At 38.7% G+C, this 19,655-nt stretch overlaps 1 protein-coding gene across 5 annotated transcripts; it reads right to left on the minus strand.

Moving 5' to 3' along the window:
* Positions 1 to 8,655: 8,655 nt before the first annotated feature.
* On the minus strand, positions 8,656 to 18,280 carry sirt5 (sirtuin 5). Of its 5 annotated transcripts, none has more exons than XM_066723042.1 (9): positions 18,209 to 18,280; positions 15,871 to 16,000; positions 14,263 to 14,396; positions 13,410 to 13,635; positions 13,209 to 13,296; positions 12,532 to 12,585; positions 11,550 to 11,673; positions 10,332 to 10,447; positions 8,656 to 9,753 (listed from the first exon to the last, which is right to left on the minus strand). In XM_066723042.1, the coding sequence occupies exons 2-9, from the start codon at positions 15,980 to 15,982 to the stop codon at positions 9,678 to 9,680; spliced, it is 930 nt and encodes a 309-aa protein (XP_066579139.1). In that variant the 5' UTR covers positions 15,983 to 16,000; positions 18,209 to 18,280; the 3' UTR covers positions 8,656 to 9,677. The 5 variants fall into 5 exon arrangements, with proteins under 5 accessions (XP_066579139.1, XP_066579131.1, XP_066579152.1 ...); XM_066723034.1 differs by lacking the exon at positions 18,209 to 18,280 and adding an exon at positions 17,183 to 17,273; XM_066723055.1 differs by lacking the exon at positions 18,209 to 18,280 and adding an exon at positions 16,724 to 16,824.
* Between the last annotated feature and the right edge of the window lie 1,375 nt (positions 18,281 to 19,655).

Here is a 19,655-nt window from a genome sequence, read left to right on the forward strand (position 1 = left end):
ATTGTCACTAAATGGTAATTAGTCAAGCATTTACTAGGTAATCTGTAATAAAGCCCTAGTTGAGGTAGGCTAAGTCAAGTGCTATGGTAGTGCTTTCAACGAACAAGAGTAAATAGTTGACATTACTGTGAATTGTATATACAGTGCATCAGGAAAGTATTCACAGTGCTTCACTTTTTCCATATTTTGTTATGTTACAGCCTTATTCCAAAATGGATTAAATTAATTATTTTCCTCAAAATTCTACAAACAATACCCCATAATGACAACGTGAAGAGTTTGTTTGAAATCTTTGCAAATTTATTAAAAATAAAAAACAAGTCACATGTACATAAGTATTCACAGCCTTTGCTCAATACTTTGTTGAAGCACCTTTGGCACCAATTACAGCCTCAAGTCTTTTGGAGTTTGATGCTACAAGCTTGGCACACATATTATTGGGCAGTTTCTCCCATTCCTCTTTGCAGGACCTCTCAAGCTCCATCAGGTTGGATGGGGAGCGTCAGTGCACAGCCATTTTCAGATCTCTCCAGAGATGTTCAATCGGATTCAAGTCTGGGCTCTGGCTGATCCACTCAAGGACATTCACAGAGTTGTCCTGTAGCCACTCCTTTGTTTTCTTGGCTGTGTGCTTAGGGTCGTTGTCCTGTTGGAAGATGAACCTTCGCCCCAGTCTGAGGTCCAGAGCGCTCTGGATCAGGTTTTCATCACGGATGTCTCTGTACATTGCTGCATTCATCCTTCCCTCGATCCTGACAAGTCTCCCCGTTCCTGCCGCTGAAAAACATCCCCACAGCATGATGCTGCCACCACCACCATGCTTCACTGTAGGGATGGTATTGGCCAGGTGATGAGCGGTGCCTGGTTTCCTCCAGACATGAGTTCAATCTTTGTTTCATCAGACCAGAGAATTTTGTTTCTCATGGTCTGAGAGTCCTTCAGGTGCCTTTTGGCAAACTCCAGGCAGGCTGTCATGTGCCTTTTACCGAGGAGTGGCTTCCGTCTGGCCACTCTACCATACAGGCCTGATTGGTGGAGTGCTGCAGAGATGGTTGTTCTTCTGGAAGGTTCTCCTCTCTCCACAGAGACACGCTGGAGCTCTATCAGAGTGACCATCGGGTTCTTGGTCATCTGCCTGACTAAGGCCCTTCGTCCCCGATCACTCAGTTTGGCCGGGCGGCCAGCTCTAGGAAGAGTCCTGGTGGTTTCAATCTTCTTCCATTTATGGATGATGGAGGCCACTGTGCTCATTGGGACCTTCAATGCTGCAGACATTTGTCTGTACCCTTCCCCAGATCTGTGCCTCAATACAATCCTGTCTCGGAGGTCTACAGACAATTCTTTGGACTTCATGGCTTGGTTTGTGAGGAATGTGAGGAAAGAGAAAACCACGGTGTGGCTGTGTGATGTATTACTGAAGATTTAAGAAAGTTTAACAACAACCTAATTAAAGAAACCATTGGAAATAGTGGGAAAATCAAAAACAAAACAATACATCCAAACAGGAACAAAATTAATCATTGCCCTGAAAAATGATGGTGTCACAACAATCAAAAACAGAGATGCAATTATCAGAAGAGTGGAAGACTTTTACTAAAACCTCTATAGCAGTGATGACAGCAGAAAAGATTTTTTTTTAGAAAGCTGTTAAACATGACTTTCGTTTTATTCAGGTTCATTTTAAGTCTAGTTTTCTCCCTTGCATATATATATATATATATATATATATATATATATATATATATATATATATATATATATAGCTTGTGCTGTCTTGTGTGCCCAACCCCCCTGTGTGAACCTTGTCTGTCACCCTCGCTGTCACTGAACTGTCACAATCTCTCTCACTGTCACTGCTGTTAGAGTCTCAGTGTTCAGCCTACAGTCCTTATAAGGACAGTGTAAGCACTTGTCACTGAATAAAAGCCCAATTCCTTGTTTAAATAGCAGAATTGTGTTTTCTATGCTCAACAGAAACCCCATACAGTTAGAACTATGGTGATACTATATATATGGTGTTACCATACCAGTGTGTACCATCAGTCAGTATTTTACATGAGCTCTTGCAAGACAAGGATCTGCTTGCTACATGTGGTATTTTGAATTTGTTTGGAACATAGAACTATAATAATAAATACAAGTTGACACACTAGTGTTTTAAATAAATAACTTTTAAATAATAAATAACGAGTAAAAAACTAGGATGTTGTTAACATACTGGGAATGAAGTATTATAATTAGCTCTTCTTGTCATCTGTCATTTCCTGATGAACCTTTTACAATGCCTGAGTTTGGAATGACAACTCTTTTCTCTGTGCATGTGAGACAAAATGACTGGCTAAGACTGCCACTTCTACTCTATTCAGCGATCCAAAAGTGGATTTAATCTCTTCTCTTTTTTCCACTTGATTCCCTAACCTTTGGTATGGATACAAGTCATACATGCTTTCCTTTCAGACTTTTCCTCTCTATTTCATTTGAATTAAAAAACACAAACATGCTATACAACCATTATGTTTAGGAAATGCTCAATTGACCTTGAGTGTATAATGTCAGCCAGGCAGTGTATCCTTTATTGTACCATTATGTAATCCGCTGCACAAGCTTTACAGATGTAATATCTGAACATATGCAGTATTTCTGATATATTTGAGCCAGTCTAAAGTTTGTAAATTTTATTTGAAATCTTCAGAGAAATGGAACAGGTTTCTTAAACATTCCATGAAGTAAACAAAAAGTCAGCAGAGTCATCAGTTCATATTATCTGTTTGGTCTATTTTCGTCTTTTTGTAGCACGTGTTTAAGGAGGTCCACAAAGAGTTATTAAATAAAATGTAGAGATGTGATTTTGTTCATGAAAATAACACATACTCCACAATGTATGATAAATAATTGTATGTTTAATTTCTTAAATGGAAACTGTGCCTTTACAAATTCAGTCACAATACTACACCTGAGGTTGTACTACTTAAACCTAATCATATGTGCAGCTCCATCTGCCTGTGGAAATCAGGAGCAACACTGAATAAGAAACATAATTTGCTCAAAGACCTTTTGTATTTGGAGATGGAGATTTAGTCAATGGCAACCCATATTATAAATTATGGACTCCACAGCATGGTGGTCTGTTGAGGCAATTAACAAAACAAAAAAAGGTCTTAATTATTTTGTGATCACAAGATAATTTATATTAGGATCACAAATACTATGAGATCACAAGATAATGGCTAATAATATCAACATCCTGAGATAACAGAACAATATGGCTGGTAATATCAAGATGCTAAGATTAATTATCTCATATTGAATTGCTCATGACTTCAGCAAGCAAATATAGATCTGTTTATAGCCAAGATACTTTAATCTGATTTTGCCACACCAACATGAAGCACAGTTCATTGCACATCAATACATTGAAGAAAAAAAAAGGTTTAGCTCACTCAAGTAGTGTACTCTAAATATAATAAGATAAAAGGTTTACTGTAATTCAGAGTTAAGGTCATATTTGCAAGTTAACATTGCCGACACATATTCCAAATATCTGCAGAGGGGAAAGTTAATCATCTTTAAATATTTGTTTCATACCTGCTATCACTAAGTTTGTTTCAAAGTCCAACATCAAGGCCTGTTTTTTACATAACATGTTTATTTTACCTTGCTTGAACTTTAACATTGGGTGAAAATACTTGCAAATATTAAAGTCATACCAACTTTTTCAAGGTCAGCAGAGGACACTGGTCTGCATTCATTCAATATTAGTGTGCCCGTCAATATGCTGGACTGGAATATCATTTTTACTATATCAGGAACTCTGGGATTGACACTGTTGCCATGTTCTGTCTAACAGTGAAACAGAAGAAACAGTGTGTTTTTTTAAGTTATCATGTTGCAAAATAATGTATATGTAGGTAATAAAACCAATTGCTGGACAAAGAAATTACTGGTTTTGAATATTTAACATGAGTGACAAACAGGTCAGTTTTGCTTGATAATCGAAGTCTAGGTATCGATGATAATATTTACTTCTTTAATTAAATTAAAATAAACAGTTGATATGAAATGGTTGATTAATAAATTAAAAACGGAGGTTGTGATTTTTGGATGGAGAAGTAATTTAAAAGCTGTCCAACAATCTCTCCATTAATTACCAGCCAAAGCATGACTTACTCTCCAGGGCTCTGACAGATCAAATCCCTAAGCATGAGAAAGCCATGGATAAGTGAGAAAAGCTTTCTTTCAAAAGCATAACATCTTTAATAAATGCAATGGCTTAACCTGGCGATCTCCTGAGAATACACAATGCATGGGCAAGAAAATCAAAGCCTAGGCTTGGGATAAACCCCTGGAATCAGTTTCTCAAGGGGTGTTTTTTGTTGTTATCAAAATGCGTTATTTGCATCTTAGCTTTTCACTACATTCATGTTTTGTTTTTGTTTTTTGTTTTTCTTGAAGAATCTTTAATGATTTGAGATAATTCAATTTTCACAACGACTCCTTGTCAATATAACATTGATTAACATTTCTGAATTAAGAGGCATGGGATTTAAGTACTACTGTTTTCAGGTCACTAGGGTACTAACAAATAAAACAAATCAAGAGACAAGGGAAATCTTACCCTTCAAAGCTATATCCCTTTTGAGTAATTGTTCACATTTTAATAAAGGTCCTCTACCCAGTTATTGTTGCTCCCACTCTGTGTGGTCAGAGGGTCCAGAAAGTATTGTGTGTTTTGTTACTCAGTACTACAGTTAGGTCCATAAATATTTGGACAGTTTGGCTCTGTACACCACCATAATGGATTTGAAAGGAAACAATCAAGATGTGCTTTAAGTGTAGACTATCATCTTTAATTTAGAAGACTAACTCTGCCTCCTCTCCACGCCCCTTCCTCCAGAGCCGCTCCTTCTCAGCCCTGGCCCCTAAGTGGTGGAACAACCTTCCCACTGAAGTCAAAACAGCAGAGTCTCTGACCTCCTTCTGGAGATTACTCAAGACATCTTTTCAGACAGTACTTGTAATTTAGTCATTTGCTCTGCTGTAAGATTGCACTTATACAACGTTTTGTCATACTTCTTGGATTTGCATTACTAGTACACCTATTGTTTATTTTGATTTCCCCTATGCTCCCTTTCCCTTGGCCCTTGACTGCGACTTAACATCTTGTCTGCACTCATCAGCTTTTTCAATCTAGAATGTAAGGCCTTATATAGTGTTTACTGTATATCTCTTATACACTTGTGTAAATTGGAATTTGTTAATGTATTATTGCACTTTGTATTGTATTTTGTAAGTTGCCCTGAACAAGGGCATCTGCTAATAAATAAATAAATAAATAAATACATAATAATAATCATCATCATCATCATCATCATCATCATCATCATCATTTGAGGGTAGTCACATCCAAATTGCGTGAACGGTGTAGGAATTACACCCATTTGTATATGTGTTCCCATCAATTTTAGGGGCTCAAAAGTAATTGGACAAACTAGCATAATCATTAATTAAATTGTGAGTTTCAATACTTGGTTGCAAATCCTTTGGGTCTGGAACCCATTCTTCCCTGGTGATGCTCTGCCAGGCCTGCACTGCAGCTGCCTTTAGTTCCTGCTTGTTCTTGGGGCGTTTTGCCTTCAGTTTACCTTAGAAATCAAAACAAACCAATCAGAGAGATAGCAAAAACATTAGGTGTGGCCAAATCAACTATCTGGTACATTCTTAAAAAGAAAGAACGCACTGGTGAGCTCAGGAACACCAAAAGGCCCAGAAGGCCATGGAAAACAACTGTGGTGGGTGACAGAAGAATTCTTTCTTTGGTGAAGAAAAAACCCTTCCCTTGTATTTATTGATGATGTGACTGCTGACAAAAGCAGCAGGATGAATTCTGAAGTGTTTAGGGCTATACTATCTGCTCAGATTCAGTCAAATGCTTCAAAACTCATTCACAGTGCAGATGGTCAATGACCCGAAGCGTACTGCGAAAGCAACCCAAGACTTTTTTAAGGTGAAGAAGTGGAATGTTCTGCAATGGACAAGTCAATCACCTGACCTGAATCCAATTGAGCAGCATTTCACTTGCCGAAGGCAAAACTGCAGGCAAAACGCCCCAAGAACATGCAGGAACTAAAGACAACTGCAGTGCAGGCCTGGCAGAGCATCACCAGGGAAGAAACCCAGCACCTGATGATGTCTATGGGTTCCAGACTTCAGGCAGTCATTGACTGCAAAGGATTTGCAACCAAGTATTGAAACTCAATTGAATTCATGATTATGTTAATTTGTCCATACTTTTGAGCCCCTAAAATTGGGGGGACCACATATAAAAATGGGTGTAATTCCGACACCGTTCACCCAATGTGGATGTAGCTACTCTCAAATTAAAAATCCATTGTGGTGGTGTACAGAGCCAAAAATGGTGTCACTGTCCAAATATTTATGGACCTAACTGTATATACAGGTGATCCATATCTCCAATGAGACATGTACTGCTGCAGGAAAACTATTTTCAAAACCTCCCACAGCCTGCTAACATGCACATCCACATGGAGAAGTTATCATCTAGTAGTCAGTCTTCATCACTCCATGTATGTGCTCTCCATCATGAATCAATGCACATCAATGGTCCTTAATTGGTTACTTCAGTACTTCAAGGTGTAGCTTTGTATATATACAATTCAGTGGAGCTATGTCAGAACTCTGCAAGCTTCTCTTATTGGAAGTAATAGAATACATTGCGAAGAAGAAGAAAAAGAACATGAAGAAGAACAAGATGAACAAGAAGAACAAGTACTACTACTACTACTACTACTTAGGACTTCCCATTATCACAAAGCAATTCTATTCAATTAAATACCAATTTCTAGAATTTTCCAATATTGAAAAAACACTAAACAGATGCACCACTAGATATATTACATAATTAACCGAGCTCCTCAAGGAAAAATCTGTCATGCATATTTTTACATAATCTGCTATTACAGCTAGAGTATATCCTCTAATATCCAAGGCAGGAGATAAGGATGAGAAAGGAAAATTCTGTCTGTGGCAGGGAGATGTCAAACACCATTTTTGTCTCGTGTTTGCTTTGTTTGTTTGCCTGTCTGCTTGGTTTTTAACAGTTTTGTCTGCACAATACACCAAAAAGCAAATCAATAACTACACCATACATAAATGTCACTATCTTTGGCAGCAGATATGAGGTAATAAGCATCTACCACGAAGACGCTGCTTATATTCACATGCTGCTGCTGGAACAGGCAGGTGGGCAAGAGGAGTTACAGCCAGTGGTGATGGAAGAGATGCCGAGTACACATGCTGGCGTCTTGGGCGGAATAAACAATGATAAACATCACAGCGAGCCCCTGTGGACATTAAATGTGTTCTCATGAGATTGTGATTTAGCTGGAACGGGAAGGCAAAATGGGAGGGAAATGTCAAATGCAATTTCCTTCTCACTGTGTGAATTGAGCAGGTTAAGGTGGCAAGCAAGTGAACCAGGGCCTCAGGAGGTGATCAGTGTAACAAAATCAGATTCCTTTAAAACAAAAATGGAATACATGAGGTTGTCCAAAAAGTGAACTGAAATATTGTTGTAAATAATCTTGGTCAAGATACAGTCTGGAACAACTACAATTTTATTTGGGAAATAAATACACAAACAGAGGAAAAGCACCACTGGGTAATAGTAATAATAATTAAAAGAAATGCATGAATAAAGAATGTATGTATAATATGTTTTTGTTCATGTTGTGAGATTATTTGTGACATCTTCACTGGCTTTGCTCCTTTATTGCTGTTGCTGTTATTTGTTTGTTAAATTTACATATATTAACAAAGCAGCCACATGTGTCGTGTGATAATTTTTTTCCCATTCTTCTTATGAAACACTGTTTCAATAACTGTAGCGAACCCTGTCCAAATTGTGTAAGATTTGAATATGAATATCTTATAAAGCACTAATTTCACCTTCACACTTTCAGAGGACAGAGGTTTTGTTCTGGAAGGGTAAATTGGATGTTGCGGATTTGGAACCTGCCATAAATTCACCACCTTTTACATTCACAGGAGCAATAATGGTTTTGATTTGGTCTATCCCTTAGTATTCTTCAGACTGAATTCCACTGACAGAAGTAAAATGGAGTCATTTAATAATTCAGCTATGGCTCTTGGACTTTATTCATAATGATGGTATTAAGAGACAAGTTGTGTAAACCTGCTCTGAAGTCAGAAAGACAAGGAAAAAAAATGTGGTGTGACACTAGCTAACTATGGCTTTCAGGTCTGCAAAATCAATCTTTGTAAAAACCTGGCATCTAGTGTCTGGTGACACTACAGTTATCAATATAGCTGAATTATATGTGTAGTAAATACTTTCGAGGACACAATATACGTATACATAAAGTGTGATATAAGAAATGTAAGTGCATTTCTAAAAATAAATTAGTTTCAATGACTAAAAAAAAAAATCAGGAATGTCTTAGGTTTGCAGTCAGGGGTAGACAACCCTGGTTGTTGTTTTCTACATGCCCCTTAATAATCATCATAATTGTATGACTTTCTACCTGGCATGAGAAGAAATGTTAAATAAAAGAAGTCTGAAATTGCCACATTCCCCCCATACAAAACAAGGGATCAAATAACTCAAATTACAAGTGGTGATTGTAAAGTCATTTTAATCTGTGTATACTGGGCATTCTTAAATGAAACTATGTCACTTACATTCACTACCAAAAAAACAATGGAACAAAAAACATAAAAACAGTAACAGACCCCCTATGACCTACATTCTACCTCTCCAGCAGCAGCCGACCATGTGGTTTGTTGCCAAAGATAAATGGAAGAGCAACTAAAGTCATCTCTCTTCTGCAATCACAACATACTTGGTAAAGAATGCATTCTTCACTTGAGTGACAAGACTTGTTCGATATTTGGTATGATCTCCAGCCTAGAACTGAAAATAATATGAAAAATCAAGCTGCCAGCCATACAGAGTACCAATCCTTCACACTGCACCTTTGGTTTATCCTTTTTCCGGGGAACCTATGGGTTGACTTGTTAACATAACGTCTCAGAAGCAACATTTGGAGGAACAACGTATTGTAGCGTAACATCATTATAAACCAGGCCTAGGCACTGCTTTATTGCAAAGGCAAAATATAACTTGCAAAATTATCACAAAACCAAAAGCTGAAATAAATTGTAATCCTCAGAATATGAACTGCAGTGAATAAGTAAACAATGTGTAATTCTGTTGAACAACCAGCAAAGGAAAATAAAGAAAACTTAATTACTTTCACAAGTAATTAATGATTCATCATATTAAACATGGACATAGTTAAAATAATCCCCTCTAGGTTCCATATCTAGAAAACTACAGCTGTTCTTTATTTCCAGTTAGCTCCATGCTTAAATCCAGTGCTAGCCACCTGTTCCTTTAAGTAGTAACATTGGTAACAAACTGGTAAATCAGAGTACCTGGACTACTTTAATTCTCCGTTCAGAAGCTGGGGGGAATACCTCTTGGCTGAATCTCATATTAGATTGTCATTTACCTGAAATTGATTAGGAAATATAACAGCAGAGCATTGCTTTCTTAAAGTGCACCTGTTAGTGTAACACACAATATGTGAAGTGCATTTGGGGTTTTGCATTTCGACCCGTCTTCCCTCCTCCTGCGCTCACGAGATGACTTCGCTCTCATGGCGGGCCAGCGCAGGAGGCAGAGTAGTACCGCAGGGACCCTGGAAATGAAATCTGCAACACAGAAGCAGATGCCACGTATCTGTTAGTCTTTCTCCAGATACACAGGGCTGACACAGGTAAAGCTGCACTCGTCACTCGGTCACAGCTGTGTGTGTGAAAACCACCTTGAGTGGCATCCAGTCAGCTGTGTCGGAGAGATGATTTGCAAAGTGAAACAAAGCAAAGGGCGTAACTCGAAGCGATGACAGACACCACGTGAAGATCTCAATTGAATGCCTATTGACATATCACTTATACATCAGTTTATTTGTAATGCAATTGTGTTAAAAATAATAATATAGATCAGTTTCAGCTTCGACTTCTGCATGCAAAGATGAAACGTGTGATGGAAACTGTTCTGCACAATGGAGTAGGACCTTACAATCACTTATATAGAGTCATCTATATATACAAATATTCGATGCAAATTATGTGTGTGATCATAATCACAATGAAGGGTGGTAGGGATATAGGCTAAGTGTCAAGGAAAATGTTATGTCTTGTCTGTTAGGGTATGACTGTTCATTTATCGTATTTTGTACCTCTACATTGTGAACACAGCATTAGTTATTTTTAAAACATGTACTTACTTGAACCTGTTTGTGGCTGGGGTGCTCTCCATGTTAAACTCGGCTACTGGTACCCCTCTACCTGCAACCTGAGGTGCAAACATGGCTGCAGGATAGACTATTGAGGAGGTGCCAACCTAGGGGGAAATCCATACATGGAACTGAGATTTCCATCACCAATAAAAATAAGGTTTCATTGTCTTACACTACTGGAGGCCAACATTCAACACAGACCGGAGCTGGAGTCTGCAGATTAATCTATAGTCAGAGACACAGAATGCTGGTAAAAACATTGAAGATAGTTTTGTTTGTTTTATTTTAATTCAGACATTAGCATTTTTAAAACTATATGATAATAAACCCAGGGCTTTGGAGCGAGGAGCAGTGGAGCAGAACTGGAGCAAGGACATTTTTTCTCTACCTTTTATTAAAATATTTCCATTCTGAAAGCCTCCAATAAGATAGGAATGTTGGGATCACAAATTTACCATAAAATAATCAAAATTATTATCTACTAGATTTCCTTTTGGGGGGGTATGTGAATTGTCATGTTGTCATTTTCTCGGGCTGGACTCAACATGTGAGGATTCTGTCACAGTCACAGTCACAGTCAGTCACAGTCAAGGGCCAAGGGAAAGGGAGCATAGTGGAAATCAAAATAAACAATGCATATATATATATGCAATCCCATGTTTCTCAATTTTAAATATGTTCAATTATAAATAACTGTATTTGTCTGAAATAAGTTTAGAATAAGAAATAAAAAAACACTTATTAATGCAGCATTTTATATACAAACAGTGCCCGCACAATGTAAAAAATATTGAAACCATCCAGTCAACAATTTGTCACCCCCCCCCACCTTGGGCTACGATTCGCCTGAACCTCCCCTCCGATGCACCTCCCCTCCTATGCTTCCATCCCCCATCAACAATCACTCAGATTATACAATTCATGTAGTGTAATGTAAATGCCAGGATGGAGGTATGTTGCATAAGGCCATGGACAAAATAGTCATTTCATACTCAATATGAGACGTCACAGATTTATCTTGAAAAGAATGCTGAACAGTCACCACAGACTGCTATTGAATTGGAAAGGTTAGGTAGATGTGTATCAGTACTGGAAATAGCTTACATTTCCCATTTCCTCAGAGTTGGTGCTGCAGCTCCTAAAGCACGTTGAAGAAAAGCCTGTTTCTCTCTTAAACTAAGCATAAATACATACACCTTTACTTACCACCAAACAAAGGTCACAGATTTCTAGTTCTTCTTCGACCCGAGTCAAGATGTCAGAGTCGAGCGTTTCTCCAAACCAGACCACGTGAGGGCGCAGGAGGCCATTGCAGTGGTTCACATCACACCTGGGAGCACACAGATGTCAGAGCGTGGCAGAAGGCAGGAGGCTCAGATATGTGACTCAGTACAGCAACTCGAAAGCTGCATGGTTATCTAGCCAAAGTCTCCTGCCAACATCATTACAACCAAAAGGGTGTAAAGTGCAGTTCCACAGAAGAGAAGGACCATCCATATGCTACATTCGGTCCCAGAAATGCATGAAAGAAGACAATTGATATGGTCACCATTTCTGAACAAAAAAGTAGACAGTCAGAACTTCATTAAAATAAGCTTAACTGTTTTACCAGCCTAATTTCCCTTTGTTGAAATCAGAAAAGTGGCAACACATTGAAGTATTACTTATGCTGGACTGTTCTTCTGTTTGTATGCTGCCATCTTGTGGAAACTGAAAATGTTATGCTAATGATATGCAAACTGGGCAGCATTGTGGAGTAAAGGTTAGGGCTCTGGACTCTGGAGCACAGGGTTGTGGCTTCAATCTCAGGTGGGGACACTGCTGTTGTACCCTTGAGCAAGACACTGTACCTAGATTGCTCCAGTAAAAACACAGCTGTATAAATGGGTCATTGTCTGTAAAAAATAATGTGATTGTATATTGTAACCCTGAATACTCTACAATAAGATATTGCTATCAGCTCTTAATTTGATTAAAGTTACTGAGAAGAACTATTAGTTTTTCTTTTAAATTCATAAAAGAACTTCAATTACATGGTTACATTTCCACCCTAAAAATATTGTGATTGTGTCCAAAATAATACATGTCCAAACTATCTGAAACACGCCGTGGTGCATTAAACATTTAATTATACATCTCTGTATGGTTTGATATTCAAGGGAATAAAGCTTTACTATTGAAAACCCACCTTGGCAGATTTTCAACAGGTATTTTTGCATCATCTGTGTCTGGGTCTGGAGCACTACAGAGAATGAAGTGAGAAGCAGAGAATTAAAAACGAATACTTTAGGATGTCCTCAATAAATCATATTTCATCATATCTTCTACTTACTGTGTAATTTCCAAAAAATAAATACGAAATATAGTGCAGAGAGGGTGTGCCATAACAACTCAATAGTTATAACATGAAGACACACAGTATATACTTTAAATATATGTAACCCTATCCTAAAACCACTAAAAAAAAAGAGAGAATAACAATATAAACTTGCATTTGATATCCTGTTATTTACATATTATCAAGAGTTTGAATACATGGAAAAGCAGTTTTATATACACATTCACATACAGCCTCCTCAACGTGCCTCTATACTAAACACCTACGATATTCTTGGACTTGGGATCTTAATTATTTCATTCAACTAATTATGCCCTTAATATTACTAAGTTAACCCATTAATGCCTGTTCTAATTTAACAAGACAATTAACACTTGCTCCCTTGAATGGATAGGAAAACCACTGCTCTGTTCCAACATGGCATAGACCAAAAAAGAAAAAAAAAATGCTGTGTCCATTTAATAGAGTACCAGGAAAGGGAGACATTGCCCTGTTCATGTCTGGCAAGATGGAAGAAGATATCTTACCCTTTCCCTTCCAAGGCAGGGCAAATTGGGCTTGTGCGATTCTCTGCTATGTTTCCACAACTGATACATCTGGTTTTGAATAAGCTTCCTAAAAACAGAGGTAGGACCCACAGGATGTTAAAAAACAACATCTGTTTGCAATGTGTCTTTAGATAAAGCAGATAAGGCTGTAGCGGGTTAACAGAGTCTCATGTCTCGCACCGTGAATTTCCAAGACGTGTTTGGACCCAGCCTGCTTGTGCAGCTCGTCGATGTTCTGGGTGATGACCACCACAGAGCGGCCCTGCTTACTCAGCCTCGCCTCGCACTCCGCTATGGCCAGGTGGGCCGGGTTGGGGTCCTTGGTCAGCATCACCTCCCGCCGGTAGTGGTAGAACTCCCACACTCGGGAGGGGTTTCTCGAGAAGGCCTCCGGGGTCGCTAGGTCCTGACCACAGAGGAAGGAGGTTCAACAACGAGATCATTAACACGGGCTGTTGTTCAGATCTATGGCAAATTTCATGTATGATAATTCCCTAGAATGCATATCTGGATATCATGAACCAGGGTTGGGGTCAGATCCATTTTTGTTATAAATGTATTCCAATTGGAATTCCTTTTTCAATTAAGTTCCAATTCCAGTAGAGCCTATTATGTCAAAAAGAACTGGAATGGGTCTGAAAAAGGGAATTGGAATCGAAAAGGTGGAATTGACCCCAACCCTGTCATGAACTGTAATCTGTATCAATTCCATCACGGGCAGAGTTCAGCACACCTCAACAATAGTGGAAAAATAATCTCTGATGGATAACCAGAGCAAAGATGTATTTATTATTTTATAAGAGGATTTACACTACTCCTGCATGAGTTAACCTATGCATTGATTATCTTGAGTGTAGACAGTGCTCTTTTCATGGTTTTTGATGGAAAATACATTGACCAACAGATGTCTTGAGTAATGTTTGACCATACTGATCCCATTATGTTGGCATGATATGGACTCAACAGTCATTCACTTGAGGAAAAGGAACAAATCCAGACCTGGACCCTGTAGAAACGCAGGTGTGTGTCATACCTGCGACTGCCACTTCCTCCAGTAGCCTCCAGCTCCCCTGAAGGTAGGAACCCCACTTTCTGCACTGACCCCCGCACCAGTAATTATTGCTATGTGTTTGGCTTTGGAAAAGACCTCTCGAAATTCAGACATATCTGCAAATGAAAATAATATCTTACCAATTAAACAGAAAAAACGTGTAATGAAAATACATAAATGGTTAATGTTTAATGAAAATAGACATTGCATAAAGCGAGTGTAAATTCTCTGCACAGTTCTATTGAGAGGATTGATTTTTATTTTACAGACGTCTTTCCTGGTTTCCAACTAGAATAATAAAGAAAATGTACATGAACATGTACAGAAGTACTTGCTCTGTGTCTTGCAACAACTATGGGTATAAAGACTCACACTGGAACGGGCACACACACAAAAAAACACAAACTCTGATTTGGCAGTAGGGTTTATGATACACGTGAAACACACTAATTAAGCAGATTTTTTCATACCTAACGACTGTTTGCCAACAGTGGGATTGGTAGTTACAACAGGCATCTGGATCTTCCTGCACTAATTGATAATAAACTCAGTCACAGCTTGTAAAACTAAACTGTCCCCAAGAACAATCGATGTTGCCGTCAGGAGAGCTCTTTCTCACAATGGCATATTCTGGTGGAAGGGTAGTTGAACACAGTATCACAATCGCATGTCACAGATACTGCAGGATCACTGCTGCACTGGAAAATGTGCTTCCAAAATTCCTCAATAAAAAAATAATAAATACTGGTAAATTAAAATATATACAAAAAAAGTCTTCAAACTGTCATTTGAGTATCTCCGATACATGCTGCTGAAACTGAGCTGACTGTTAAGCAGGGAATTGGTTGTGTGTTTTTTCTTGTGTGTAAAACCACTATACAAAGAGATCTCTGATACATTTTAAGAAATCTTGCAAGCATTATATATTAATTTTGTCTTGCCAATTAAATTAAATAACTGGACTTTTGAGCCAATTTGTCTTAATAGATAAAACCTTTACAGTTGTGTGTTTGTTGGTGGGGTTTTTTCAAAAGATTGTCACAAAAACATAAGTAAATACTAAAGTAATTAGTTATTATTGTGAGTTATTATGGCAACCTATATCTAAACTACAAAAAATCAAGCAGTTAGATTGGCAAAGATCAGTTAGTCATACTAATGGAATCAACAAGGCATCAGTTATAAGATATAAACACAATCTGAAGCTGAGAAAACCTGAAGAATGTACATTCCTACATTCAAAAAGCTCATAAAAATATGACACTGCTAAAACAAGCTACAACAGCAAGACAAATATATATCTCAAAGGTTAAACAAATCTCTAGAGGTAGATATTATCAAAGAATTGTGCAGAAAGGAAGAACATGTTAACAAGGAAGTACAAGTTTATTATTTACCAAAGTCAAAACCTAAACATATAACCCCCTAGACTTCTATTTGTTTTGAATATAGATTAATAAACTAATATTTAAACTTAAAAGGAAACTCAAGTGAAACATAACCATGTATAATCAACTGCACACATGTCAAATATGGAAAAATATTGGATTGTTTTCGGTCATACTTTGGGAATTAGTGCTATAAACTCACCTGAGCTGGGACGAGCCATGTCTAGTAAAGTCTTTTGTCTGCCTTGGGTGTTTCTTATGCCACTGCACACGTGAGAAACCAGTCTCCTTGTGGTAAATTGAAGAAGAATCATGAGGAGAATTTCACAGCTCTACAGGGAAAGGAGAAGACAAATTAAACCAATGAAATGCTCACCATAAGCATGTAGGTATCCATGTAATAACAAACATAACCTCAGCTTCTGTAAAAAGTCACCTGATTACAGTTAATAGGAGTCTAACCCACAGATTTCTTTCACGTTTGACAGTACTTCCTTTTTGGGGTATCCAAGATAACATTTGTTCTTAATGATTGTGTTTTTCATTTTGGTTTTGAATTAGTTATGCATCACTAGAACAGGGACACAGATTTATAGAAACCAACAAGGGACACAGTGTACTTCCTTTTGAGTTTCTTAAATGATGGGGTAATTTCCCAGTTTTGCAATTTTCTTTCATTGCATAAGATCATGGCACTTTCTTCTAATGACTTGCCTGGACAAAGAAACTCCATATATACCGATCAGCCATTTACATTACATTATTTGTCATCTAGCAGACGCTCTTATCCAGCCATAACATTATGACCACTGACAGGTGAAGTGAATAACACTGATAATCTCGTTATCATGGCACCTGTCAGTGGGTGGGATATATTAGACAGCAAGTGATCATTTTGTCCTCAAAGTTGATGTGTTAGAAGCAGGAAAAATGGGCAAGCGTAAGGATCTGAGCGACTTTGACAAGGGCCAAATTGTGATGGCTAGACGACTGGGTCAGAGCATCTCCAAAACTGCAGCTCTTGTGGGGTGTTCCCGGTCTGCAGTGGTCAGTACCTATCAAAAGTGGTCCAAGGAAGGAAAAGCGGTGAACCGGCGACAGGGTCATGGGTGGCCAAGGCTCATTGATGCACGTGGGGAGCGAAGGCTGGTCCGTTATGTCCAATCCAACAGACGAGCTACTGTAGCTCAAACTGCTGAAAAAGTTATTCTGGTTCTGATAGAAAGGTGTCAGATCACACAGTGCATCGCAGTTTGTTGCGTATGGGGCTGCGTAGCCGCAGACCAGTCAGGGTGCCCATGCTGACCCGTCCACTGCCGAAAGCGCCTACAATGGGCACGTGAGCATCAGAACTGGACCACGGAGCAATGGAGGAAGGTGGCCTGGTCTAATGAATCACGAGTTCAAGGTGTTGACTTGGCCTCCAAATTCCCCAGATCTCAATCCAATCGAGCATCTGTGGGATGTGCTGGACAAACAGGTCCGATCCATGGAGGCCCCACCGCGCAACTTACAGGACTTAAAGGATCTGCTGCTGACGTCTTGGTGCCAGATACCACAGCACACCTTCAGAGGTCTAGTGGAGTCCATGCCTCGACGGGTCAGGGCTGTTTTGGCGGCAAAAGGGGGACCTACACAATATTAGGCAGTTGGTCATGATGTTATGGCTGATCGGTGTACGTAGCCAACTATACACAATATTAATACTATAGAACATCTGTCTTACAAAGTCAATTCAATAAATGTCACGTTTCAAAATGGTCATTTAGCAAATAAAATGGAAAACAAACTTAAATACTGAATAGTGTGCTAAGTACTATGGACAGTGCAAAGAGACAGATAGATACATGTCTGGCATGGCTTTGTGGTGTGCTGGTATCAGAACAAATGCGTTGTATTTGCATTAATAAAATAGGACAAAATAAAGATTAGTAACATATAAACAAGCACTTCCTGGCAGGGAAAGAGTAAGGGTGCTTCGTCGTCTGTAAGACTGCATCCTCTGCCTGACACAGTATGCAGATTTGAGGTTGTAAATACGTTATTCTTAATAAAAAGGGACAAAACGGAGACCAACGAATAAGTCTCTGATAAAAAAAAAAATTCACACATGCACACACACAGAGCCATAAGGTCTACGTGTCATTTTTTAGCTAAGCTGAAAAGGCAGGTTAACGCCATTGACTAGTCAACATGTGGTTCCACCCAAAAACACCCATGCTTAGCTGACTGTATACGTATATTAATATTATTAATCGCATGGCAATAAGCAAGGTCACATTTTCTATTTCAGATAAAAATCGATGTACTGTCATCCGCACTCAAAACTTTAAAATATCTTCGGGGTTTTAAACATCTGCTGGTCACTGCTAGTTTTCTATCAATCTATTTAATTTGTATATGATATATTTGTGTATAAATATATATTATACACCGTTAAGCAAATCTATATAATCGTTGTCATTCTGATTTCCCTATATGTAAGCTTTTCATCAAAAATGTCCCTCACATCACATCTCACCACACACTTTACTACCCACCTCGGCTGGACACACTGAGAAACATTTATAAACACAGGCAGAAGAGAAGGAGCACTGCCGTAAAATAGCGTCGTAAAGTGCAGCCTATCTTCCCGTCACATGGACAAACACTGGTCGCGTTGTTGTAGCGCAGTTCTGCTCGGATCTGCGCGGCTCCACCAATAGGATCGGTGCATTTCGGAGGATCTGCGCAGACCTGCGGATAAGTGCGCTGCAGGAACGCGAGCATTCCGTGCTGAAGGCGGAGCCCAGTCCCACCGCCAAGACGTGAACTGCACCACGATCCCCTTACAGCTCAGCCTGATGTTGATGAGAGACGTGGGAAATAGCATGTCTGTCTACAGAGGGATCGCCATAGTGCCACGTTTACATTCTCCTTTAACTTTCCATGCTAAATATGCATGATCCAAAGGAAAATATAATAATTCGTATTTCTTATATGCAGGCAACTTTGTTAAAATAAAATATGTGTTTCTATGATGATGATGATGATGATGATGATGATGATGATGATGATTATTATTATTATTATTATTATTATTATTATTATTATTATTATTATTATTATTACAATAGATACATACATATATTATTGTAATAATGTTGCCATGGTGGTTGCATTTTCACCAACCAGTGCAATATAAGAACATAAGAACTTAGAAAGATGAACATAAGAAAGTTTACAAAGGAGAGGAGGCCATTCGACCCATTGTGCTCGTTTAATGTCCGTTAATAACTAAGTGATCCAAGGATCCTATCCAGTCTATTTTTAAATGTTCCCAAATTTTCAGCTTCAATCACATCGCTGGGGAGTTTGTTCAGATTGTGACGCCTCTCTGTGTAAAGAAGTGTCTCATGTTTTCCATCTTGAATGCCTTGAAGTCCAATTTCCATTTGTGTCCCCGGGTGCGTGTGTCCCTGCTGATCTGGAAAAGCTCCTCTGGTTTGATGTGGTCGATGCCTTTCATGATTTTGAAGACTTGAATCAAGTCCCCATGTAGTCTCCTCTGTTCCAGGGTGAAAAGGTTCAGTTCCTCAGTCTCTCAGTAGGACATTCCCTTCAGACCTGGAATAAGTCTGGTTGCTCTCCTCTGAACTGCCTCTAGAGCAGCGATATCTTTCTTGAAGTGTGGAGCCCAGAACTGCACACAGTATCCAGATGAGCTCTAACTAGTGCATTGTACAGTCTGAACATCACTGCCCTTGTTCTCAATTCTACACTTTTGACAATATACCCTAACATCCTGTTTGCCTTTTTTATTGCTTCCCCAGATTGTTTGGATCTTTCTCATGCATTACTTCATCTAGTTCTATTCCTCCCATAGTGTAATATAGTGGACATTTTTGTTACCTGCATGTAATACCTTGCACTTGTCCACATTGAATTTCATCTGCCAGGTGTTGGCCCACAACTGAATATTATCTAAGTCCCTTTGAATAGCCTGTG

Source organism: Amia ocellicauda, chromosome 2 (genome assembly GCF_036373705.1).
Source record: "Amia ocellicauda isolate fAmiCal2 chromosome 2, fAmiCal2.hap1, whole genome shotgun sequence".
Lineage (NCBI taxonomy): Eukaryota > Metazoa > Chordata > Actinopteri > Amiiformes > Amiidae > Amia > Amia ocellicauda.

Coding starts and splice junctions, on each gene's coding strand:
- sirt5 (XM_066723042.1), bottom strand. CDS start 15,982: ATGATTCTTCTTCAATTTACCACAAGGAGACTGGTTTCTCACGTGTGC. Junction 13,636..14,262: donor GGAGGAAGTGGCAGTCGCAG/GTATGACACACA, acceptor CTCTGTGGTCAG/GACCTAGCGACCCCGGAGGC. Junction 13,297..13,409: donor ACACGTCTTGGAAATTCACG/GTGCGAGACATG, acceptor CTCTGTTTTTAG/GAAGCTTATTCAAAACCAGA.